At 59.3% G+C, this 25,429-nt stretch overlaps 1 protein-coding gene across 3 annotated transcripts; it reads left to right on the top strand.

Moving 5' to 3' along the window:
• The first annotated feature begins 360 nt into the window (after positions 1-360).
• PLCXD1 (phosphatidylinositol specific phospholipase C X domain containing 1) lies at positions 361-24,768 on the top strand. Of its 3 annotated transcripts, XM_078065353.1 has the most exons (9): positions 362-438; positions 2,646-2,778; positions 3,639-3,782; positions 8,658-8,794; positions 14,095-14,223; positions 14,928-15,083; positions 19,099-19,282; positions 23,322-23,515; positions 24,544-24,768. In XM_078065353.1, the coding sequence occupies exons 2-9, from the start codon at positions 2,661-2,663 to the stop codon at positions 24,574-24,576; spliced, it is 1,095 nt and encodes a 364-aa protein (XP_077921479.1). In that variant the 5' UTR covers positions 362-438; positions 2,646-2,660; the 3' UTR covers positions 24,577-24,768. The 3 variants fall into 3 exon arrangements, with proteins under 3 accessions (XP_077921480.1, XP_077921479.1, XP_077921478.1); XM_078065352.1 differs by having other exon boundaries at positions 23,322-24,768; XM_078065354.1 differs by lacking the exon at positions 2,646-2,778 and having other exon boundaries at positions 361-438; positions 23,322-24,768.
• Positions 24,769-25,429: the final 661 nt, after the last annotated feature.

Here is a 25,429-nt window from a genome sequence, read left to right as displayed (position 1 = left end):
CCTGGGGCACTGCTGTCCACATAGGGGGTCCTGCTCTGCACTTGGGGGTCCTGCTCTGCACTTGGGTGCCCTGCTCTGGACTTGAGGCCCCTGCTCCGGCCTTTGGGTCCTGCTCTGGGCTTGCGGGGGTCCTGCTCTGGGCTTGCGGGGGTCCTGCTCTGGGCTTGTGGATCCTGCTCTGGACTTGGGGGTCCTGCTCTGGACTTGGGGGTCCTGCTCTGGGCTTGGGGGGTCCTGCTCTGGGCTTCGGGGTTGCAGGCTGCCGCCCCGCACAGTAGGAAATGAGTGTCCAGGGGGCGGATCCTCCTCCTCTTGGGGGTGGTGTTCCCGGCGTCCAATGGCAAGGCAGAGAGCATTTTAGGAAGTGCTCGAGCGCCCGGGGCAGGCGAGCGGAGGGAGCCTCTGCTGGAAACTCTGCTGGAGAGACTGCAGCGGGCGGTGAGTGCCTCCCGGCTGAGTGCAGGGGTCCGGTGCGGGGCCAGCGGGCTGGCGGCTGGTCCCAGCCTGAGGTGCGGGCGGGGCCGGGGCCGGGTCGCGCGCTGAGGCTGCTCATTCCTCCCGACCCGGCTGGAGGGGCAGCAGGAACGGCCGCCAGAGTGTCCACTCCAGCCTTGGCGTCCCTGCCGGCGCGGAGGGTGGGAACGGGCTGGGGTCAGAGCTGAGCCCGGACCCCCAGGCTGTGGCCCCGGGGTCCTGATGCTGGTGGGTTCCCTGGGCGCCGACCTTGCTGCCGGGCAGGTGAAGGACTTGTTGGCCCGGGGGGCATGGCGGGTCCTTAGGTGCCGGGGCAGGGCCTCCGGACGGGCAGGTCAGGGAGCGGTGGGGAGCCAGGTGAGGAGGAGGGCGGAATGTCGGGTGGGTCTGCCGGCCGCGTGTCCGCCTGTTTATTCACCTAAGAGCTATTTCCTGAGCGTCACTGTGTCGCTGTCACCACCCGCGGATGAGATGTGCCGCGTGGGGACGGAGCAGCCTCGCTGCACACTCACAGGTGGGAGCCTCCGGTATCTCGCCTGGCTGGGTCGTGGGCGCCTGTGAACCCGCTCTCACCCCGGTTTTGTGCAATCCCCACCCCCAGGACTTGCCTAAGCCCTGCCTTGCTCCAATCCAGAGGGTGGGGGCGGTCCAGCTGAGGAAGGGTCCAGCTGAGGTGGGGACAGCTTGGGGGTGCAGGTGCACCCAGGACCTCTCCCAGGTGCGGGGACAGAGATGCCTCTGCAGGTGGACCTTCCCATCTGCTTGGAAACAGCCTTTATGCAGGGTAAGCTGTGCCTCGTTCTGGAGTTTCTTTGTGTCTGCTGCTCCTCGCTGGCCTTCTGCTGGGAAGAACCATGTCCAAAGGGCACATTTTGGGGGGCATGTTCTGTTCCCCTTCATTTGAAGCTCAGAGAGTCGTTTTCCTTGCAAACAAAATGATGAGTTCCTGGGAGATCCCAGGATTCACCAGAGCCTCCTGTCCGGGGCCACTGGGATGGGACTGGGCTCCGGTCACTTCTTCAGTTGGGTGTGAAGAGGCCCCTGGGGCGGCAGCTGGGAGAAGCATGGCCCCAGCCCCTGTTCTCCTAACAAGGATGCAGAGGCTGTGTGTCCTAGTCAGGCCCTACCACACTCCCCGATGCGGACCGCCGACACACACTGTGGGAGTCCTGAGGGTGGGGTTACACAATTCCTCATCCGCCTGCATCCCAGACACCTGTGTGGGTGCAGGGCAGGCAGTGGTCCATCTGCACCTGGATGGCACCTCGAGGAATGGTTCCTGTGTGTGTGTGGCGTGGCACAGTCCAGCCCCTGACCGCCTGGACACTTGCTGCATGAACGTCAGCCCCCCAGGAGGTCTGGGGTCCCACACTCACTCCTGCAGGGACACCGTTGACACCGAGTGTGAGCTGAGAGAGCCCTGGGACAGGCCATGAGTGAAGACGGGTGGCACAGGTGCTCGTAGAGTATCTCAAGGACCCTCTTATGGACGGGGGAGAGGACTGGTCTTTGTTGCTGCTGAGACAGAATGAGAACCAATGGTGTTGGCTTTTGGCGTACCAGACACAGTGTAGACCAGGAAGACATTTTTTCTACACTCTGAGGTTCTGTACTGGGACCTGCAAATTAAAATGACAAAAGACAGGAGTGCCTGGCTGGCTCAGTGGGTGGAGCATGCAACTCTTGATCTCAGGGTTGAGAGTTTGAGCCCCATGTCCCGCATAGAGCTTACCTAAAAGATAAATAAAATAAAATAATAAAATAAATGAAATAAAATAAAATGACAAAAGACAGATGGACAGGAGAAAAGCTTAATTCTGTATGTGTGCAGAAGCCTTCACAGAAGAGAAGTGGATTCAAGGAGATAGACTTATGGGCTTACCTGCCATTTCAACATTTGTGGAGAAGTGACAAGCCAGAGGAAGAGGGGGGTGGGGTCATAGGGACAGTAAATTGTGAGAAGGTAAACGTTTGGGGGAAACTAATGGGAGGTAAGTGTTACTTACTGAGGCTTGTTATGCAGACTTCCCCAGGGAGAATATTCCTCCCTCTCCTGGTACAGGGGACGGAGCAGGGACGGCTTCACAAAGGGAAATTTATGCCTGCTTTCAGGCAGAGAGGAGGAGGGCAGAGAGTTTTTCTTGTTTCTGCTTTTTCTCAATCTCCTTTAGATCGAAATAATCCTTATGGCAAAGCGGACTATTTCAGGGAGGCAGATTCTGACCCCCTACCACTCCAACAGTGGGCGGCCGTGCCAGAGGAAGGGCCACATCCAGACTAGAGGGAACTCGTCCCTCGCAGAGGGTGGGTCGGGAATGCCTGCGTGGGGGCCGACACGCTGCGTGGTCACCGTGGGCCCGGGTCTCCTGCCTCACGTGCTTCTGCTCAGAACCCATCCTACGACCCAGGGAGATGACATGAGGGCTGCCACGTGGGAATCTGGTGGCAGGGACACAGCTCAGCCCAGGACAGGCTCCTGCAGGGAAACCAGGACGTGTCACCTCGGGGCTCAGGGGCATGGCTCAGTCCCCGATGGTGTCCCTTTGGGTGGAGGTGGCAGGTCAGGAGGCCAGGCTGTGGTGGACGGGTCCATGTGGCTTTAGCATCAGAGGCACCAGGGGCGAGGTCTTGCCCGCTGGTCCACGGACCACTGTGGCCACGTCTCTGGGGCTCCCTTCCCTGTGCACTTGGTGACACACGTCCACCCGTCTGCTCAGCGTGAGAGTGTGCGTGGGGCACACTGGGCAGATGTTTGAAAGGCAGTGGCGCTGGCCGTAGGTTAAGGACCCGTGAGACCCCCTACCATCCCCTAGCCCCGGGCATCGCCCTGGTGCTCGTAAGGGAGCGCGTGGGCTTCGGCAGGAAGCTTTCTCGGATTCCTGGCACCAGAGCCCTACCCAACAGGGGTAGAGGGAGACAGGGCGAGGGGTGCTCACCTGGGCCCTCGAGACACCGGCACCTCCAGGATGGAGACCCTGTAGCCGCAGACTCTGCAAGCGGGCACGGGAGCCCCTTCCCACTGTCCGCAGGTGCGGTGGGGAGATTAGCGCTTGACCAAGCAGGGGCTTCCCCTGGAGGCAGGGCATGCCCTGCAGCCACGGCCCCCCACCCCTGGGGAAGCAACCCCTTGGTTGACCTCTGCAAAACTTCATTTCCTTCCTCAGCTCGCACAGGCTGGCCTCCGATGGGCGGACAGGCGAGCACTGGTGGCAGCGTCCAGAGCCTGCGGTGCACCACAAATACAGACTGGATGTCAGCGCTGTGCCCCCTGCTCTGGGACGTGCCCCTCCACCACCTCTCCATCCCAGGTGAGGGCCTCTGCGTCCACCCTTGCTGGGGTGCCGCTGGCACGCCTTGGGTCTCGGGTGTGGGGAACGTGCACGAAGCACCTACACAGTATAGGCAGACACGCGTGCACACGCAACGCATGCACGCAATACAGGCACAGATGCATGCACACGTAATATGTGCATGCAGGCACATGCATGTATACAGCACAGGCATGTATACAGGCACACGTGTAGGCACACATGCACATATGTGTGCACATGTGTAAGCAAGACGCACACGTGTACACACAATAATGCACACACATACAGGCACAGGCACACATGTACACAATAAGGCACACACGTGTACACATGTGTACACACAATAATACACGCATACAGACACACATGCACACAATAAGGCACACACGTGTACGCACATGCACACACGTGTACACACACATGCACCACACACGTATTTTCCTTTTTCCATCTCCTTTACTCTAATGCAGCCCGGCAGGCATCTGCACACCCCCGGGGAGTGTGGCTTCATGGCAGCATAGGGATTCGGGGTGAAGCTCCCCTGCGAGTCTGTCCCTCCATGTAGGGAACCCGCTGGCTTCTCATGGCTGTGGTCATCACTCCCCGTCACCCGTGTGCTGAGCGTCTTCTGTGCTTGGAGCCTGGAGAGTCCAAAGTGGGTCTGCCCCACAAGGAGATCACGCTGAACACTTTGGGGACTCTGATCCAATGACCTGGCAGCCCTGAGTCAGGCCTGCTGGGCTCCGTCTGGGCCCCTGGGACTCCAGTGGCCCCGGGAGCAGTGGCCACGGCTCTGCACTGATGAGCATGTGGGCAATGGCAGTCTTGCGTGTCTGCAGTAAAGAAGCACATAGTGGGTCCCACCGTGTGTCTCCACGTCCACACGCATGCGGTATCTGGAATCCCTCCCGCAAAAATAGGCAGATTTCTCACCTGGATAGGTTTTTGTAGTTTTTTATATTTATCCATATTTTCATGTGCACTTATGCTTTTCTTTGGGAATTTTATGACTTCTTTTTTTTAAAGATTTATTTATTTGAGAGAAAGTGCAAGTGGGGGTGGGGAGAGGCAGAGGGAGAGAATCCCAAGCAAAGCACGGAGCCTGACATGGGGCTCGATCTCAGGACCCTGAGGTCACGATCTGAGCCCAAAGCCAAGAGTATGACCCTTAACCGACTGACCACCCAGGAGACCGACCCAAGGAATTTTATAACTTCTTAAAAAACATTTAAACCCTTGATACATATGCAGTTTATCTTGATGGGGCAGGATCCAGTCTGTGTATTTCCCACACGGCTGTCCACTGTTCTGTCAGCTGGACTCCCACCATGGCCAGAGACCCATGGCTTGAATGACCTCATGGACGAGAGAGCCCCTGGGGGTCAGGCTGTGTCCCTGCTGAGCCTGAGGGGCAACAGCACAAACCCAGGTGTAGGCACTGGCCAGTGCCCCCCAAATTCATGTCCACCTCCACCCACGACCCTTGGAAGGGAGCCTTTTGTGGAAATAGGGTCTTTGCAGATGTGAAGTGAAGGATCTAAGATGAGCTCATCCTGGATGAGGATGGCCCTAAATCCAAGGACAGGTGTCCTTACAAGAGACAGAAGAGGAGACACAGACCCAGAAGAGAAGCCACATGAAGACAGAGGCAGAGACGGGAGGGACGCGGCCACAAGCCCAGGGACGCCTGGAGCCCCAGAAGCTGGAAGAGGCAGAAAGGACCCTCCCCTGGAGCCTCTGGAGGGAGCTTGGCCCTGCCCCACCTGGATCTCAGTGGCCCTGCCCCGCCTGGATCTCAGCATCCCTGCCCCACCTGGATCTCAGCGGTCCTGCCCCACCTGGATCTCAGTGGCCCTGCCCCGCCTGTATCTCAGCAGCCCTGCCCCGCCTGGATCTCAGCGGCCCTGCCCTGCCTGGATCTCAGTGGTCCTGCCCCGCCTGGATCTTAGACTTCCAGCCTCCAGAGCTGGGATACATTTAATTTCTGTTCTTTGAAGCCTCCCAGTTTGTGGTACTTTGTTGAAGGAGCCACAGAAAACTCATATACCCGATAGATAATAATTGCAGAAAAATGTGAACATCTAGGTAAGTTAAAAAAATTTTTTTTAAAATCCTCTATTGACATATATTTACCTGTATTTTAAAATTATATATTTTAATATACATAACATACGGGTCCATTTATATATGGGGATGATCCATTTTTATATATAAAGATAGATACTATGAACAGAGAACAAGATCGAACCATACAATTTTTCCATCTGCCTTTTTGCTCAGCATAGGATCGCCCGCATTTCCCACGCGGGCAAATACGGACTTGTACTGACTGCGTGCACTCTGCTCACGTTTGTATGTGAGCATATGTCACGGGGACTGTCCCGTGTATGGCGACCACCAGTCCCCACCGTGGGCAGCTTCGCCAGACACGTGCAGGGGGCGTGCGTTGCTCACCCACCATCGCTCTTTCAGCTGAGTCTGGGACTCTCTGAGGCTACCGTGCCGAGTCTCTCCCGCTGGACGGGCCCGTGCAGCCACCTCTCCGCCCCCGGCCTCGTCGTGTCCGGAGCCCCCGGCCTCACCAGCATGTTCAGGGACAGATACGTCCCTGCACATACTCCCCGGTGACCTGAGTCCCTAGGGTTTCCCCTTTGCCCGGGGGCTGTTTTCCTGGTGGGGGGCATGTTTTCTGTGGGTCTCTAAGTACTCTGTGTGCAGTCGGGATGAGGTTTTCGGGTGGGCGTCCTGGGGATCAGCAGAGAGTCGTTCTGGGAGGTGAGGAGGGACACAGAGGTATGCCTGTCCCCGGGGCTCCATCCCCTCCGTGCCCCTTGGATGCAGGTGGCCTCCGCGGAGGGTGTGGACAAGTAGCTCCCTTAGACGGCGGATGTGGGGAGGGACACAGCAGTGTGTGGTTGGGGACACCCCGGCACCACTGGGGAGAGAGCCCCTGGTCCTGAAGTCACCACCGTCTGGGCGGCTGTGAGAGTGTCCTGGGGCTCCTTTAAGGAAGGACCAGAGCCTGTGGCTCCGTGCCACACAGGGGACCTCTCACAGCTCTGGGCCCAGAAGTCTGCACAGGGCTGACCTCTAAGTGCCTGTATGGCTAGCTCCTTCTTTTTTTTTTTTTTTTTGTCAAATTTTATTTACTGGGGCGCCTGGGTGGCTCAGTCGTTAAGCGTCTGCCTTCGGCTCAGGTCATGGTCCCGGGGTCCTGGGATCGAGTCCCGCGTCGCGCTCGCTGCTCCGCGGGAAGCCTGCTTCTCCCTCTCCCACTCCCCCTGCTTGTGTTCCCTCTCTCGCTGTGTCTCTCTCTGTCAAATAAATAAATAAAATCTTTTAAAAAAAAAAGATGCCCAACGACTGAGCCCCCCAGGGCGCCCCAGGCCAGCTCCTCTGGAGGTGCCCCGGGAGAATCTGTTTCTCTGCCGTGTCCAGCTTCAAGGGGCCCCTTCCTCCACGTTGAAGCCCGCAACATGCCTTCTGCCCACCTCCCTGAGTCTGACCCCGTCTCCCTCTTAAGGTCCCTCGAGGCTGGGTCAGGCCACCGGATCATCCAAGAAAATCTCCCTTCGCGACACCCATAACTGACCTGCAAATTCCCTTCTGCCACACGGGATGACACCTGCACAGGCCCCAGGGGATTTGGGGGGAACATCTTGGAGGGTCACGTTCTGCCCGCCACGTGGGCATTCGGACAAGCGTGTCTTGGGGACATCTTTAGGATGTTAGTTAGCTGAGCACAGGGACATCCCACAGCATCTCATGCTGTGTCATTTGTAACTTTTAAGTTTCTACGTAAAGGAAAAGTCAATTTTTTAAAAGATTTATTAATTTATTTTGGAGAGAAAAAGAGGGTCAGAATGAGGGGAGGGGCAGAAGGAGAGAGAGAGAGAATCCCCAAGCAGACCCTCTGCTGAGTGTGGAGCCCCGCGCAGGGCTCGATCCCACGACCCTGAGATCATGACCTGGGCCACATTCAAGAGTCGGACACTCAACCGACTGAGCCACGTGGGCGCCCCAAGGAAAAGTGAATTTTTCTTTATGGGGTCAGATCTGTCTGTCGTTTCGTTCATAGCTTTTGCGTTGGGGATCATGCTCAGAGAGACGTACCCATATGTCCCAACAGAACTGTACGGTTTCATCGTGCGTGAAGATCTGTGAACAGTCTGGGATACACTGGACGGGACATAGGACACAAGAATCTCACCTGATTTCCACTGTTAGCCACGTGCCGGGTGGACCCTTTTGTCCCCTGACCGGGATGCTTCCTTATAGTACCTGAAATTGGTAGAATTGTGTCCGTCTCTGAACGCAGTATTGCGATCCGTTGATGAGCGGACTCTGCAACAGCGTGTGTCTGACTGATATGGCACGTTTATTTATTTATATGGCACGTCCCTATACAACACGTGTGCATTAGCCCCTCATAGTAAAAGTCCCCCTTTCTTACTCTTCTTTTCAGAGGTTTCTGGGAAACCTTAACGTTTTTTGGTGTGGATGCATCTGGGGGTGCCTCGCCCAGTCCAGGAGCATGTCCCGGGGTGTGTGGGGTGAGGGTGCACTTTGCACAGGGCTGTCCCCATAGGGACCTCTGGTTTTCCCCACCAGGGACATGCCTAGGGTCACGTGGCTTCTCCTCTGTGTCTGTGTCTCCTCTTCTGTCCCCTATAAGGACACCTGTCATGGGATTTAGGGCCCCCCTGGTCCTGGATGACTCTCCATGCACTCAGCTGCCGGCGGCGGGTTCCGGGGGGTTGTGCGTTTTGGGCGACGACCCACGCCTGGTGCTGTGTGTGTTCTCTATGTGAGCTCGGAGCACGCAGCGCAGGAAGAGGCTCCCGGAAAAACGTCCCCCGCGTTTGCTTGCAGGAAGCCACGACACCATGACCTACTGCTTGAACAAGAAATCACCCATCTCCCAGACCCAGTCCCGGCTGCTGCAGCTTCTGGGCAAGGTCCTGCCATGTGTGACCCGCCCCGTGGTGCTCAGGTGGTCCATTACCCAGGTACGGGTCAGCAGCGGGGATGACCAGCGTCATCCGGCTGGGGAGGCGCCCTGATCCCTGTGTGTCGGGGAGTGGAATGGAAAACAGACCCCAGACCAACCCACCGGACATACACGACCGCCCACTGCCCAGTCGTGAAGACGAGGGGCTCTGCAATTTGGAGGCAGACGGGGCGGGAGGCCAGTGTCTTCAGCCTCCAGGTTACATTTAAGAGCCCGTCAGTCCTGGGAAAACACCCCCGAGCTGTGCAACTGTCCAGACGTCTGTTTGGAGATTTACATGCCTGTGAAAAAGATGAGAGAGAACCGCAGTGACCGGGGTCTGCAGGGAATACGCAGGGAAAGGCAGGGAGGGGGTGTGTGCAGGGAAATGCAGGGAGGGTGTGTGTGCAGGGAGAGACAAGGAGGGGTGTGTGTAGGGAGGGGTGTGTGCAGGGAAAAGCAGGGAGGGGGTGTGTGCAGGGAAAGGCAGGGAGGGGGTGTGTGCAGGGAAATGCAGGGGGGATGTGTGCAGGGAAAGGCAAGGAGTGGTGTGTGCAGGGAGGGGTGTGTGCAGGGAAATTCAGGGAGGGGGTGTGTGCAGGGAAAGGTAAGGAGGGGGTGTGTGCAGGGAAAGGCAGGGAGGGGTGTGTGCAGGGAGGGGTGTGTGCAGGGAAATGCAGGGAGGGGGTGTGTGCAGGGAAAGGTAAGGAGGGGTGTGTGCAGGGAAAGGCAGGGAGGGGTGTGTGCAGGGAGGGGGTGTGTGCAGGGAAAGGTAAGGAGGGGTGTGTGCAGGGAAAGGCAGGGAGGGGTGTGTGCAGGGAGGGGTGTGTGCAGGGAAAGGCAGGGAGGGGGTGTGTGAAGGGAAAGGCAGGGAGGGGTGTGTGAAGGGAAAGGCAGGGAGGGGTGTGGGGGGGAAGGCAGGGAGGGGTGTGGGGGGGAAGGCAGGGAGGGGGTGGGCAGGGTTGTGCATGGAACGGCAGGGAGAGGGTGTGTACAGCGTTGTGCAGAGAGGGGTGTGTGCAGGGAAAGGCAGGGAGGGAGGGGGGGTGTGCGGGGAGGGGGGGGAGAGCAGGGAGGGGTGTGCAGGGAATGTGCAGGGAGTCTGCGGTCCTGTCCCTCAGGTGCAGGGCAGCACAGAACCTGTTCTCTCATTTGGGTTTGCTCCATCCTCCCTGCCCAGAGCTTGTCTCCCTGGGACAGCGGTCCTTGCGGGACGGGGGCGTGGCGTAGAGGGGAGCAGGGGTGACCTGGGGAGTCCTCACCCGGGACGGGGTGGGGTAGTGGTTCCTGGTGTGCAGAGGAAGGTCAGGGGACCTGGGGCGTCCTCCTGGGGGGGGTGTGTGTAGAGGAAGCTCAGGGTGACCCGGGGCGTCCTCGTGGGGGGGTGTGCAGAGGAAGCTCAGGGTGACCTGGGGCTTCCTCCTGGGGGGGCGGGCGTGCAGAGGAAGGTCAGGGGGACCCGAGCCATCCTGGGGCGGGTAGGGGAACATGCAGAGGTGGGTCAGGGTGACCTGGGGCATCCTGGAGCGGGAGGGGGCCATGCAGAGGCGGGTCAGGGTGACCTGGGGCATCCTCCCGGGGGGACGTGCAGAGGAAGCTCAGGGTGACCCGGGGCATCGTCCTGGGGGGGCGTGCAGAGGAAAGTCAGGGGGACCCGAGCCATCCATCCTGGGAAGGGAGAGGGGACCATGCAGAGGCGGGTCGGGGGGACCCGGGGTCTCCTCCTGGCTGGGGGGCGTGCAGAGGAAGCTCAGGGTGACCCGGGGCATCGTCCTGGGGGGGCGTGCAGAGGAAGGTCAGGGTGACCTGAACCATCCTGGGGGGGAGGGGGCCATGCAGAGGCGGGTCAGGGGGACCTGGGGTCTGCTCCTGGGTGGGGGGCGTGCAGAGGAAGCTCAGGGTGACCCAGGGCATCCTCCTGGGGGGCGTGCAGAGGAAGGTCAGGGTGACCTGAGCCATCCTGGGGGGGGAGGGGACCATGCAGAGGCGGGTCAGGGGGACCTGGGGTCTGCTCCTGGGTGGGGGGGCTTGCAGAGGAAGCTCAGGGTGACACGGGCCTTCCTCCTGGGGGGGCGTGCAGAGGAAAGTCAGGGGGACCCGAGCCATCCATCCTGGGAGGGGAGAGGGGACCATGCAGAGGCGGGTTGGGGGGACCTGGGGTCTGCTCCTGGCTGGGGGGCATGCAGAGGAAGGTCAGGGTGACCTGAACCATCCTGGGGGGGGGAGGGGGCCATGCAGAGGCGGGTCAGGGGGACCTGGGGTCTGCTCCTGGGTGGGGGGCGTGCAGAGGAAGCTCAGGGTGACCCGGGGCGTCCTCCTGGGGGGGCGTGCAGAGGAAAGTCAGGGGGACCTGAGCCATCCATCCTGGGAGGGGAGAGGGGACCATGCAGAGGCGGGTCAGGGGGACCTGGGGTCTGCTCCTGGGTGGGGGGCGTGCAGAGGAAGCTCAGGGTGACCCAGGGCATCCTCCTGGGGGGCGTGCAGAGGAAGGTCAGGGTGACCTGAGCCATCCTGGGGGGGAGGGGACCATGCAGAGGCGGGTCAGGGGGACCTGGGGTCTGCTCCTGGGTGGGGGGCGTGCAGAGGAAGCTCAGGGTGACCCGGGGCGTCCTCCTGGGGGCATGCACCTGGCTGTAGGGTTGACACCTGCGCAGCCTGAGGCCGCAAGTGGGGGAGGGGTGCCAGCTGGGGCCCAGGTGGGGGCAGCAACGTGGGGGTCACCTGGGGAGCAGCCCGTCCCTCACTTCCGCCTGGGGGAGGGCTCAGGGGTCTGCGTTTTCGGGTTGCAGGCTCTCGTGCTCTGGAGTCTCTCCCCCAGTGGAGGCCACCCCCCCCCCCCCCCCCAGGGCTCTGACCTTTGTAATTGCTCGGCTCCAGGAATTTCCACCAGGATGTTAATCCCTACGGGCTGGCGGGTCTGGAATGCGGAGAAACCACATTCCCGACTTGTGAGGTGCCTGTTGGGAGTCACCCCAGAGCCATGTGGGAGGGGTAGGCGGGTTCACTGTGTCCCTAGAGACGCTGCAGTGCTGGGGCCCCTCGGTGTTGGGGCCCCTCAGTGCTGGGGTCCCGGGTGCTGGGGTCCCGCGGTGCTGGGGTCTTGGGGTCCCACGGTGCTGGGGTCCCCGGGTGCTGGGGTCCTGGGGCCCCATGGTGCTGGGGTCCCCCGGTGGTGGGGTCCCGCAGTACTGGGGCCCTGGGGTCCCGTGGTGCTGGGGTTCCCTGGTGCTGGGGTCCTGGGGCCCCGTGGTGCTGGGGTCCCACGGTGCTGGGGTCCCCGGGTGCTGGGGTCCTGGGGCCCCATGGTGCTGGGGTCCTAGGGCCCCATAGTGCTGGGGTCCCCCGGTGGTGGGGTCCCGCAGTACTGGGGCCCTGGGGTCCCGTGGTGCTGGGGTTCCCTGGTGCTGGGGTCCTGGGGCCCCGTGGTGCTGGGGTCCCACGGTGCTGGGGTCCCCGGGTGCTGGGGTCCCCTGGTGCTGGGACACCACTATGGTGTGTCTCATGAGGTCTATGGTGTGTGTGGGGTGTGTGTGGGACGCTGCTGAAAGGGCTCGATCCTTCAGGGAATCCCGTGCAGGAAGTAACCAGCCGCGCTTGCACAGCAGTACCAGACGCAGGGGTCAGTGGACCCCATCATGGTGCGTCCCCACACTGGGAAGTGCTGCATACGCTGGGTCATTTTCTACAGAATGCACGGTGTCAGAAGCTGCTGAGTATTCTGGGGAAGACTGGACAGGGGAGGGGGCATGATTGAAATTAAATTTTGCAGCACACACACTGAGGGGCAAACAGGGAGGAATGCATCCTGCTGGTCAGGGACTTCTCTGCTGGGGGGTTGGGGGGGTGCTGTAAGTTTGCATCCCCAGATCTTCCATCCTGCTGGTCAGGGACTTCTCTGCTGGGGGGTTGGGGGGGTGCTGTAAGTTTGCATCCCCAGATCTTGCATCCTGCTGGTCAGGGACCTCTCTGCCGGGGGCGGGGGGGGGCGGAGGGGAGGCTGTAAGTTTGCATCCCCAGATCTTCCATCCTGCTGGTCAGAGACCTCTCTGCTGGGGGGGTGGGGAGGTGCTGTAAGTTTGTATCCCCAGATCTCGCATCCCTGCTGGTCAGGGACCTCTCTGCAAGGGCGGGGGGTGGCGCTGTAAGTGCGCATCCCCAGATCTCGCAGAGATCAGCCCTGGACGGTGAGAGCGTGGGTCCATTGTCGGCCTCTCCGGATTCTGCTGTTTTCCAAATATTAAAACTATGAGCACCTATTTTACTGTCTAAAAATACAGCACAAGTGTCTGAAGGGATGTTTTAGGGGACACAATGGTCTCTTTCCTCAGTTCCCTCCGTCCAGAACGTCCACCAAGGGCAGCGGGCCCACAAGCCTGTGCACAGTGGCCTGGGCCGACTGGGGGTCGCTGCAGGAAGGTCCGCCCGTCCCCTGGGAGTCACCGGCAAAATTCCCCTCCCTAGACTCTGGGCCTCTTGAGAACTCAGGGTCTCTGGGCAAGGCCACACCCTGAGTGCCAAGGCCCCTCCAGGCGGTTGTGCGTGGAGGCGGCCTGGGGCTGGGGTGTGGGGACCCCACGCCGTGCACACGGTGGACCTCTATGGAGCCTCACAACCTCAGTTCCCTAATCTGTCAGCAGGGAGACTAGCAGGAGGAATGCGAGCTCCCTGCAAGAGGACCCAGGGTGTAAAAGTTATTTCCATGGAAATTCATGCTTTTTCCATCATGACGTTGTGTGGAAGGGGACAGCCTTTTCTTCCCTTGACCCTCTGTGACCTTTCTTCCTGGTGCTGTTAGTGGGGTGGGGACGGTGCCCACTGCAGCTCATCCCGCCACGGTGCCTCCTGCCCCCTGAGGGTCCAGGTGGGGCTTCCCGGAGCCTGGCCCAGCGCCGTTGAGACCCAGACAGGGTTCCTTCCTGGTGACTGCCCGGGAAGTGGGGGAGGCAGGACCCTGCGGGGATGTCTGGACGCCAGTGTCAGGGCCAAGGGGGCATTTCCTGCAGGACAGGGCCTCCCCAGCCTCCCTGTGTGGCTCTCCGTGGCCAGTGTCGGCCGAGGGGGCATTTCCTGCAGGACGGGCCCTCCGCAGCCTCCCTCCGTGGCTCTCCGTGGCCAGTGTCTCCAGGAAAGCGTGTTCTCAAACGCACGGCTCACGTGGCTTCCCAGGCCCCAGCGGGCACCAATACCCACTGGGTGTACATCAAACAGTGTGGCCCCCAGCTGGGCAGCTCCAGCCCAAGTCCAAGCCCGGGACGGTGGCAGTGCGCCAAGGTGGGGGCCGCGCGGTGCCCCACAGGGACGCCTGACCTGTGTCCGCAGGTGCTGGACGTCACGGAGCAGCTGGATGCGGGGGTTCGGTACCTGGACCTGCGGATCGCACACATGCTTGTCGGCTCTGAGAAGAACCTACACTTCGTGCACATGGTGTACACCACCGCGCTGGTGGAGGTACGGGGGTCGGGGGTGCGCGGCTCAGCGGGGCGGCCTCCGTGCACTCCTGCACACCCACGTGCGCTGCGCAAGGAGAAAGCCGGCCTTCAGAGCTCGTGGCCAGGGTGCATTTCTGAGCTTGCTCCCGGACCCCTGACTCCTCTAGTGTCTCCTGGAGTTTGCAAAAGGGGGCCCCTTGTCTTCCCGCCTTTGGTTGGGGTGTCTTCGGTCTCCCGAGCCGCTACATGACGGGTTCCAAGGTGTGAATGTGACACATCACCGTCATGCTTCACCCCTGCTCTGGGCACCCTGGCCCCCCTGCAAGCCCTCCAGGGTGTGTGTGCCCGGGAGACACCATCCCGGGGACCTCGCTCCACATGCCACTGGCTGGCCGTGGTGTGCTCCCTGGCACTTCAGACTTCACACCTTGGCACACGCGGTGCCCTCTGGAGTGAGCATGCACACACGGGGTCACACACGCGTGCACAAGCACAGCCAGGCGTGTGCTTCTGCCCCCCGAGCAACGGCTGACGGCCCAGCTGTTGCTTTGGCGAGGCTGCGTTCGAGACGGCTGCCGCCTGCGGCATGTATCTGTTTGTGCAGACCTGGCCCGTTCGTCCAGTGAGTGTTGTTCAGAGAAGCCCCTTCGACCTGCGGAGCGTCCCCCACCTTCCTGGCCTCTCTGGGGACTGTCTGCACGAGCTCCTCTCTCCCCTGCGCAGGACACGCTCACGGAGATCTCAGAGTGGCTGGAGAAGCACCCCCGGGAGGTTGTCATCCTGGCGTGCAGGAACTTCGAGGGCATGACGGAGGACCTGCATGAGTACCTGGTTGCCTGCATCCGGAACATCTTTGGGGACATGCTGTGTCCCCGAGGGGTGAGAAGGGCCCCTTTGGCAGGGCTGGTGGGGCAGGATGTGGATGGTAGACTTACCTGCTGCTTGGTTCTGGTGCACGATTCTGACAGAATCCTGGTGCTGGGTGAGGCTGCTCGTGTGGTCCTCTTGATGCCCCAAAAGCAGAGAGACCCCGGTCTTCCCGTGCAAAGTGCAGCCTGGTGCGGCACATGCACTGCCCAGACAGAGGAGGGCTGCTTCTCTAGCACCTCGGGTCACACTTAGTGCCTCTTTAGAAGTTGCCACGGTGTTTCGATGCCCTGAGCATTCTCTGGGTGTGCCCCAGGGCCACTGTCACACAGTCCACCATGGGGCAGCCTCAGAACTACAGAGATGTATTCTCTACCAGTCCTAGAGGCCGGGAGTCTGAGATCCAGGCAGGGCTGAGGCTGGGAGTCTGAGATCCAGGCAGGGCTGAGGCTGGGAGTCTGACATCCAGGCGGGGCTGGAGGCTGGAAGTCTGAGATCCAGGCAGGGCCGAAGCTGGGAGTCTGAGATCCAGGTGGGGCTGGAGGCTGGGAGTCTGAGATCCAGGCGGGGCTGAGGCTGGGAGTCTGAGATCCAGGTGGGGCTGGAGGCTGGAAGTCTGAGATCCAGGCAGGGCCGAAGCTGGGAGTCTGAGATCCAGGTGGGGCTGGAGGCTGGGAGTCTGAGATCCAGGGGTTGCTGAGGCTGGGAGTCTGAGATCCAGGCGGGGCTGGAGGCTGGAAGTCTGAGATCCAGGCGGGGCTGAGGCTGGGAGTCTGAGATCCTGGTGGGGCTGGAGGCTGGGAGTCTGAGATCCAGGTGGGCTGGAGGCTGGGAGTCTGAGATCCAGGAGGAGCTGGAGGCTGGGAGTGTGAGATCCAGGAGGGGCTGAGGCTGGGAGTCTGAGATCCAGGCGGGGCTGAGGCTGGGAGTCTGAGATCCAGGTGGGGCTGAGGCTGGGAGTCTGAGATCCTGGTGGGGCTGGAGGCTGGGAGTGTGAGATCCAGGCGGGGCTGAGGCTGGGGGTCTGAGATCCAGGAGGGGCTGGAGGCTGGGAGTCTGAGATCCAGGCAGGGCCGAGGCTGGGAGTCTGAGATCCAGGCGGGGCTGAGGCTGGGGGTCTGAGATCCAGGAGGGGCTGGAGGCTGGGAGTCTGAGATCCAGGTGGGGCTGAGGCTGGGAGTCTGAGATCCTGGTGGGGCTGAGGCTGGGGGTCTGAGATCCAGGTGGGGCTGAGGCTGGGAGTCTGAGATCCTGGTGGGGCTGAGGCTGGGAGTCTGAGATCCAGGCAGGGCCGAGGCTGGGAGTCTGAGATCCAGGAGGGGCTGAGGCTTGAGTCCGAGATCCAGGCGGGGCTGAGGCTTGAGTCCGATCATGGTGGGGCGGAGGCGGGTTCTTCCCGAGGTAGACACTGTCTTCTCCCCATGTCCTCACGTGGTCGTCCCTCTGTGCGTGTCTGTGTCCTCATCCCCTCTTTTTATAAGGACCCCAGTCCTATGGGATCAGAGCCCACCCTTGTGACCTCATTTTACCTACATTATCTCTTTAAAGGCCCCACCTCCAAATAGTCATGTTATGGGGTATTAGGGTGAGGACTTCAACGTGTGATTTTAGAGGGGACACAGTTGAGCTCACAGCACAACCTGTGCTTTATTATCTTTTTTTTTTTTTAAAGATTTTATTTATTTTTTTGAGAGAGAGGGAACACAAGCAGGGGAAGCAACAGTGGGAGAGGGAGAAGCAAACACCCCACCGAGCAGGGAGCCTGGCCTGGAGCTCAATCCCAGGACCCCGGGATCATGACCTGAACTGTAGGCAGACGCTTCACCGACTGAGCCACCCAGCTGTCCTTGTGCTTTATTATCTAGATAATTTTTTCCATTTGCCAGTGGGGAAAGAGGCCTCCCTTAGTTTCCAGGAACCTGAAACGTCAACTCCATGTCCATTTTACATCACTTTGTTTGGCATTTGTCCAATTACGTCCTATAAGCCAGGAGAAAGCACTGTGGTCCCTCATGGTTTGGGGCCAGAACACAGACCATGGGGCTGCTGTGAACCAGGGCGCCCAGGTGCTCGAGGATCCTGGGGTGATCGTGGCGGGAGAGGTTGCCCTGGGGAAACACCGCCATTCTGAGTCTCCCGTGGGGACGTCACAGGAGAGATAGAAGAGGGTGGGAGGTCGGATGTTCAGCCTCAGGGGACAAGAGCACCGGTCCTTTGACAGGGTGTAGTGTCGTAAAAGGTGACCTTCCGGGGCACCTAGGTGGCTCAGTCGGTTAAGTGTCTGCCTTCGGCTCAGGTCATGATCCCAGGGTCCTGGGATCGAGTCCCGCATTGGGCTCCCTGCTCTGCGGGGAGTCTGCTTCTCCCTCTCTCTCTGCCCCTCCCACTGCTCGTGCTCTCTTTCTCTCTCTCAAATAAATAAAAAACCTTTAAAAAGGTGACCTTCCTTGTGCCTATCGCTATTCGAATCGTCTCAGCAAGTCAGTGTGGGCTCAGGGTGCTGATAATAAAACTAGTACCCTGTTCCCCTAAGAACCCAGAGGCCACAGTGCAGTTCTGGATGCTGCCCTGCCCTCTGTCATGTTCCCTCTATAGACACCCCTATAATGCTACATCACTGTCTCTCTCAGACACCCCCATTCACCACCACCACTGTCTCTCAGGCACACTGATCCTCCACCATCTGTGTCTCTCAGACACCCCGATCCTCCACCACCACTCTCTCAGATACCCCGATTCCCCACCATCATTGTCTCTCTCAGACACCCTGATCCTCCACCACCACTGTCTCTCTCGGATACCCCATCCTCCACTACAACAGTCTCTCAGACATCCCGATCCTCCACCATCACCGTCTCTCAGACACCCCGATCCTCCACCATCTGTGTCTCTCAGACACCTTGATCCTCCACCACCACTGTCTCTCTCAGACACCCCAGTTCTCCACCATCACTGTCTCTCTCAGACACCCCGATCCTCCACCACCACTGTCTCTCTCAGACACCCCAATTCTCCACCATCATTGTCTCTCTCAGACACCCTGATCCTCCACCATCACTGTCTCTCTCAGACACCCTGATCCTCCACCATCACTGTCTCTCTCAGACACCCCGATCCTCCACCACCACTCTCTCAGATACCCCGATTCCCCACCATCATTGTCTCTCTCAGACACCCTGATCCTCCACCACCACTGTCTCTCTCGGATACCCCATCCTCCACTACAACAGTCTCTCAGACACCCCGATCCTCCACCATCACCGTCTCTCAGACACCCCGATCCTCCACCATCAGTGTCTCTCAAACACCCCATCCTCCACGACCACTGACTCTCAGATACCCTGATCCTCCACCACCACTGTCTCTCTCAGACACCCCAATTCTCCACCATCATTGTCTCTCTCAGACACCCCAATTCTCCACCATCACTGTCTCTCTCAGACACCCTGATCCTCCACCATCTCTGTCTCTCTCAGACACCCTGATCCTCCACCATCACTGTCTCTCTCAGACACCCCGATCCTCCACTACAACAGTCTCTCAGACACCCCGATCCTCCACCATCACCGTCTCTCAGACACCCCGATCCTCCACCATCTGTGTCTCTCAGACACCCTGATCCTCCACCATCAGTGTCTCTCAAACACCCCATCCTCCACGACCACTGACTCTCAGACACCCTGATCCTCCACCATCAGTGTCTCTCAAACACCCCATCCTCCACGACCACTGACTCTCAGATACCCTGATCCTCCACCATCACTGTCTCTCTCAGACACCCTGATCCTCCACCACCACTGTCTCTCTCAGACACCCTGATCCTCCACCATCATTGTCTCTCTCAGACACCCTGATCCTCCACCATCAGTGTCTCTCAAACACCCCATCCTCCACGACCACTGACTCTCAGACACCCTGATCCTCCACCACCACTGTCTCTCTCAGACACCCCAATTCTCCACCATCATTGTCTCTCTCAGACACCCCCATAGTCCTGTCAGTCACCACCATCCCCCTCCCGCTCCAGGACTTGCCGACACTGAACCAGCTGTGGTCACGCGGGCAGCAGGTCATTCTGTCCTACGAGGAGGAAAGCGTTGTGAGCCGGCATGGAGAGCTGTGGCCTGGGATCCCCTACTGGTGGGGGGACCAGGTGAACGCCCAGGAGCTCATCCCGTACCTGGAGTGCATGAAGAGCTGTGGCCGCCCAGGTGAGCAAGGCTTGTCCATGTGGGCGATGCCGTCCGGCAGCCAGGTCCCACGCATGCTGTCACTCACAGGTCTGCTTCCGGCTTTCAGGAAAGAGGTTTAAAAGTCGTCTGTCTTGTGTCTGTGTGCATAACATGTATAAACATGCACATGGGTGTGCGCACACATGTGTATGTGTGCCTATATGCACACGGGTGTACAGAAGTGCACAACATGTATAAACATGGGTATGGGTGTGCAAACACGTGTGTGCATGTGCGCACACGCACACGTATGTAGACAAGTGCACAACATGTATAAACGTGTGGGGGTGTGCAAACACGTGTGCACATGTGCACATGCGCACACACATGTAGAGAAGTGCATAATGTGTTAAACATGCGTGTGGGTGTGCACATACACCCATGTAGATAAGTGCGTACATATAGAGTTGTATGCACACATGTCCACGTGACATCTACGTGTGGACCTACGTGTACACAGACAGGGTATTGATTCCGAGGTGCGTGTAGTTGAGTCCACACCCTGCCCCAGGCTCTGCTCTGCAGGGGTGGTTGTGCCGTCCTGCACGGGAGTGTGAGCTACACATGTCGTGTGCAGCGTGCCACGCTCACACACAGACGCGCTGTGCACGGTTTACTGCGGAAGAGCGGAAACTGAGTTGCTGGCGGCCACTGAATGTCTGTGTAGCTGGCACTTGCTAAGGGTACGTGCACGGCCTTGTTGACCGTCTGGCCGCCCTATGCAGTGGGGAGGTGGTTGCTTTTGTTTAGGGGTGGGGAGTGAGTAATGCCCACTACCTGGCACTGCACATTGTCCCTTTCTGCCTCCACCTCTGTCCGTCCATCTCTGTGACTGCGTCCCTGTCCCTCTGTCTTTCTCTGTCAAGTTTCACGTCTTACTTTGGTTTGGGGCTTCCTTCGTACAATGGCTGCGTGGAATCCACCTCACAGAGGTGACAGGGCTTATCTGCGTGGACCCCTCCTGGGCTGCTGGCTTCCGGCCGTGCCACCGGGCACTCGTCCCATGCACGCTCGGTCCACCATGCCCCGTCGGGCGGCTGGCCCAAGGGCTTGCCTTGTCTCCAGCCCAGAGAGGGCCGGTGTGGGACTCACACGCTCACGTGGACTCCTTCTAGTGGGAATGCTCACAGTCCCATGTGTTTGCATTGGGGCCCCCGTGGTCTGAGGGCTTTGTGGTGCTGCTCCTGGCAAACGTGCTGCAGATAAGCCCCAGTTTCCTGCTGTGGCAGGGGCGTCTTGGCTTTGTGGCACCCGCTGGCTTCAAGAAAGCGACCTTTTCTTGACTGTGGAGTCCATGGCCTTACTACTTCCTGTCCATGGTCAAGGATACGTGGCTGTGCCAGTGGACACCTTGGGCCTCCTGGCCCTGTTGTTCTGTGTCATGCTGTGCATCAGTAGCTGGTGATGCAGGGCGGTCGTGTGTCCCACTCGGCACGGCAGGGAGCGGTTCCGAGTCAACACCATCGATGACCGTGTTTGAAACTGACAAAGCCATCCCTGCACAGAGACACGCGGAGGTCATGTGTGTGCCAAGCTTTGCCACGTGCTTCTGGCAGCCGGTTCCATGTGCTTTTCCACGGAAGGCAGCTGGGTTTTCAGCCCGGATGCTGCGCTGACCTCCAGCTTCTTTGTGGGTTCCGTGGCCCGTTGTTACAGAGCAGACTCCTGCGTGGGGCGCAGCTGTGATGCGTGCTGTGGAGCGTGTCCGTGTGGTTGAAACGGCACGGGGGCGCGATTGGTGGGGCGCAGTTCTAGCTCCAAACCTGGCTGAGCCTGGGCTCCCATTTTGTGGTAGACCCACCGTGTTTGAAAAGCACTCTGGGTGGAAACGACCCGGCGTTCGTGGTTGATGCACAAATACACTGAAGGCCCATCCGCACAATAGAATATGGATTGTCCACGGAGAGGACACACGGGGCAGTGTGGATGGACCATGGACACGTGGTACTTGGTGAGAGAAGCAGACACCACGGCCACATCGGGCGTGTGGGGGGCAGAAACAATGAGAGCTCATGGGGATGGGGCCTCCTTTGGGGGGGGATGAGAATGTTCTGGAACCAGAGGTGGTGGTTGCCCAACCACGTGAATGTGCCACACGCTGCTGAATCATTCTGTTTCCAGAATGTGGATTTCACTTCCATGTTTAAGAAAAGTAGCCAGTGGGGGGCGGCGGGGTGGGGAGTGTCATGTGCAACTGCTGCTGAGAACCACAGTTGTCTTTTCCTCTGGGGATGGGAAGCTGAGCTGGAGGGGGGCCTCCCCACATAGATGTGAGTTCCCCTTGCTTGAGGCCCTCTGTGGACCTCCCATGCTTCTGGCGCTCACGTGGCTCCGAGCACGTATGTGGCTCCACCTGCCCCTGTGGCTCCAGCACTCATGTGGCTCCAACTTTCACATGGCTCTGAGGGCTCGCGTGGCTCCAAGGACTCACATGGCGCTAGCACTTGTGTGGCTCTGGGCACTCACGTGGCTCCAGAACGCATGTGGCTCCAACTTTCACATGGCTCTGAGGACTTGGGTGGCTCCGAGGACTCACATGGTGCTAGCATTCGTGTGGCTCCGGGCACTCACGTGGCTCTAGCACGCATGTTGCTCCAACTTTCACATGGCTCTGAGAGCTCGCGTGGCTCCAAGGGCTTGCGTGGCTCCAAGGACTCACGTGGCGCTAGCACTTGTGTGGCTCTGGGCACTCACGTGGCTCCAGCACGCATGTGGCTCCAACTTTCACATGGCTCCGAGGGTTCGCATGGCTCCAAGGGCTTGCATGGCTCCAAGGACTCACGTGGCTCCAAGGACTCACGTGGCGCTAGCACTCGTGTGGCCCTGGGCACTCATGTGGCTCCAAGCGCTCATGTTGCTCAGATTCTCGGGCCTCTGCATGCTCACAAAGCTGCGTTCCCGAAGCCATGAGCATGGTGTCCTAAGGGAGGGCATAAGGCCTGACCCTGAGGCCACCTGAGGCCACCGGAGGAGCAAGTTGTTAGTGGTGTAGTATCTCGCTCTCCTGTGTTTCTGTGGTTGATGAGCTTGGACTCTGAGGGATAGAAGGAAGACTGCTTGCAGAAACTCCCACCTTCTGTGACCGTTGCTGTTTTGTTGTGGGTCGGGTCAGCAAGCCAGTGCCGGGTGCTCAGAACGTCACCTGCCAGCTTCCTAATGCAGGCTGCCAAGCTCCTCCCCGAGATTCTGCGTCAGCAGATCTGTGACGTGGCCAAGCCCTGCCTTTCCGAGCATTCTGGACGCCCCGCCAGAAATCCACTGGCTGACATGTGCTGTGCATTGGTCTCCACTTGCTGCTGTGACAAAAAGCACACACCCCACAGCCAGAAACAGCACACACGTATTTTCCTATGGATCGGAGGGTGGAAGTCCAAGATGGGTGTCGCGGAACTAACAGCACGGCGTCGGCAAGGCTGCTGCCTTCTGTAGGCTCCGGGGCAGAAGTGGGTTTCCTTCCATTCCCGGCTTCTGGAAGTGCCACGTCTTGTGGCCCCCATCTTTGTTCCTCCTGATTCCATTGTCACACTGTATGTTCCTCTTCTGTGCTCAAATCTGCCTCCTGCCTCCCTCTTCTTATGGACCCGTGTGATGACAGAGGCCACGGGGGCACCAGCACCACTTCTACCTCAGCACCCTTAGCTTGGTCAATCCACAGAGTCACTGTTGCCACGTAGGGTTACACATTCATAACTTCCCAAGATCAGGACGTGGATGTCTCTGCAGATGTTATTCCATCCACCACGTGGGGGTCGGGACGTGGATGTCTCTGGGGATGTTATTCCATCCACCACGTGGGGGTCGGGACGTGGACATCTCTGGGGACATGATTCCGCCCACTCTTGGGTGACAGGAGCACGGCACTGACATTGATACATATGTTCCCTGTGCCGTTGGAACTGTCATCTGCATGGAGACCTGAAACTCTGGTAATGAGAAGTGGGAGGAGAAGGGGGTGGCTGGCGGAGCGTGAGGCGGGTTGTCCGCAGCACCGGGTACCTCTCTCTCCTTCCTGTTTCAGGCGGGCTGTTTGTGGCGGGTATCAACCTGACGGAGAACCTGGCGTATGTCCTCGGGCACCCGTCCCAGTCCCTCAGGAAGATGACCCTCCCGAACCTGCCGTACCTGAGCGCGTGGGTCCGGGAGCAGTGCCCTGGGCCAGGTGCGCAGTGCACCAACATCATCGCGGGCGACTTCATCGGTGCAGACACGTTTGTGGGTGATGTCATAAGACTCAACGAGAAGCTGCTGAGATGCTCACGTGTCCCTTTTGCAGCTCACGTGGAGTGCGGGCGGGAAGAGTGGGTCTGGGGCGGGGTCCCTGCCTCCCCCTGACATCAGGGCAGCCCCGTTGGTGGCACCCGGCCTCACAGTTCTTCCGTGTTGCTGGGGTGGATCACAGAACACGCTGATGATCAACGGTGGTATGTGCTTGCATCCTGAGAGGAAGAACGACCCGGAACCTGGGGTCTGCTCCTGTAGGTTCAGTCCCGGCTGTGCCGTGCTTGCCATGGGTCGTCCCTTCCCCTGGGGCCTTGAGGGCAGCAGGATGACGTCCTGACGGCTTCCTGGAGCCATGTGAAGCCCATCATATCGTGTCTGTGGGGTAGGAGTGGGTGCACCGGAACCACACTGAGAAAACCACGAAAATGGGGAAAACCTACTTCTAATTCTGACGGCATCACGGTCCGTCTGTTTTCCCCGAGGACAGTGGGCCCTGTGGGGCTGGTTTCACTTTGGCTTCTCTGATGGGAACATAAGGACCCTTAGGGGCTGTTTGATGGCGAGTGGTGTTGTACACATGCTCCCTTCCACTGCCAGAGGCCTCTCTTGGAGAGAGCGTGTAGCGCTCTCTTCAAGGAGGTGTGGGGACACGGGTGTGACGGGCAGCTCCACGCCCACGCCAGGGGCTGCCGTGGCATCCTTGTCCTCACACCCATCCCCTGGAGTGCAAGTCTGTGCTCCTCCCATCCCCTTCCTCTGCTCGGCACGTCAGCCCCGTTGGGAGGCTGCCTTCGAGCATCTCCAAAATGAAGCCGATGGTCTGTGGTTTTGGCCGCCTGTCACTGTTCCCTTCTCCCAAGGCCACACTGGGCGTTTCTCACTTTTCCCATATCGCCATTCCACGGTTTCTTAGGGTCCGTCCGTCTGTGTCTATTTGTCACCCATTTCTCACAGCACCAAAGACGTTAACTGTATTTTCTTCTTTCCTGTGTCCTCATGCTCTGGCGTCTGGGGACCAGAACGGTGAGACTGCCCCTCTCAGGGCTAGCTGATTCCCACAGACAGAAACAACGTACTTGGGAGCACGCGTCTTCTGTGGAAACGCAGCGCCCCGTCCTCCAGCGCTCACACGCCACACTGACGCGGGTGCGCTCCGGAGCTCACAGGCTGAACCGATTCTCGCGCTCCTTGGACACAGGGCGGGTTTGGTTCCAGCAAGATCGCAATAAAGCGAGTCAAATGAGTTTTTTGGTTTCCCGTGCACATGAACGTTATCTTTACACTATCGTCTATTAAGCGTGCAATTGTATGACACCTAAAGTGTGTACGTGCCTTAATTAAAACATACGTTATTGCTTAAAAATGCTAACCATCTGAGTTGTCGGGGTCATAACGACTGGCCACAGATAACCACAACAAATAGACTCATGAGGAGAAGTTGGAACCGGAATTACCAGAATGGGATGCAGAGACAGGAAGTGAGCGGATACTGTTGGAAGAATGGCGCCCGCAGCCTTGGCCAACCTTCCATTTGTAAGACACACAGTATCTGGGAAGCGCCGAGAGGCGAGCTGCGCCTGATTTCCCGCTACCCCAGTCTCCCGGGGCGGGGGCCTGTCACCCAGAGCCCGCCACCACTACTCACGCTGGACAACTGCCCCGAGTGCTCTCTCCCGCCTTGCCTTTCCCGTGGAAACCCTCATGCCCCAAAAGGGGTTTTCCCCGTGGCCTCAGGGGGCACCCGCCCCTGTTTTGGGAGACGGGAATCATGAAATTCTTCTTTCGGTGGTTGGCCTCAGCCACCTCCATGAGTTAAAACCCCGGGGGTCCGGACGAGACGCCCCCCCATGGGCGGCCAGGCATCGTGCTAGAGGCCTTAGCTCTGCTTCCCGGTACTCAGGGTTC

Source organism: Halichoerus grypus, chromosome X (assembly GCF_964656455.1).
Source record: "Halichoerus grypus chromosome X, mHalGry1.hap1.1, whole genome shotgun sequence".
Classification (NCBI taxonomy): domain Eukaryota; kingdom Metazoa; phylum Chordata; class Mammalia; order Carnivora; family Phocidae; genus Halichoerus; species Halichoerus grypus.
The sequence above is the reverse complement of the archived record's forward strand: the minus strand, read 5'-3'. Positions and strand labels throughout refer to the sequence as shown.

Coding starts and splice junctions, on each gene's coding strand:
- PLCXD1 (XM_078065352.1), top strand. CDS start 2,661: ATGGCAAAGCGGACTATTTCAGGGAGGCAGATTCTGACCCCCTACCAC. Junction 2,779..3,638: donor GAACTCGTCCCTCGCAGAGG/GTGGGTCGGGAA, acceptor TTCCTTCCTCAG/CTCGCACAGGCTGGCCTCCG. Junction 3,783..8,657: donor CCACCACCTCTCCATCCCAG/GTGAGGGCCTCT, acceptor GTTTGCTTGCAG/GAAGCCACGACACCATGACC.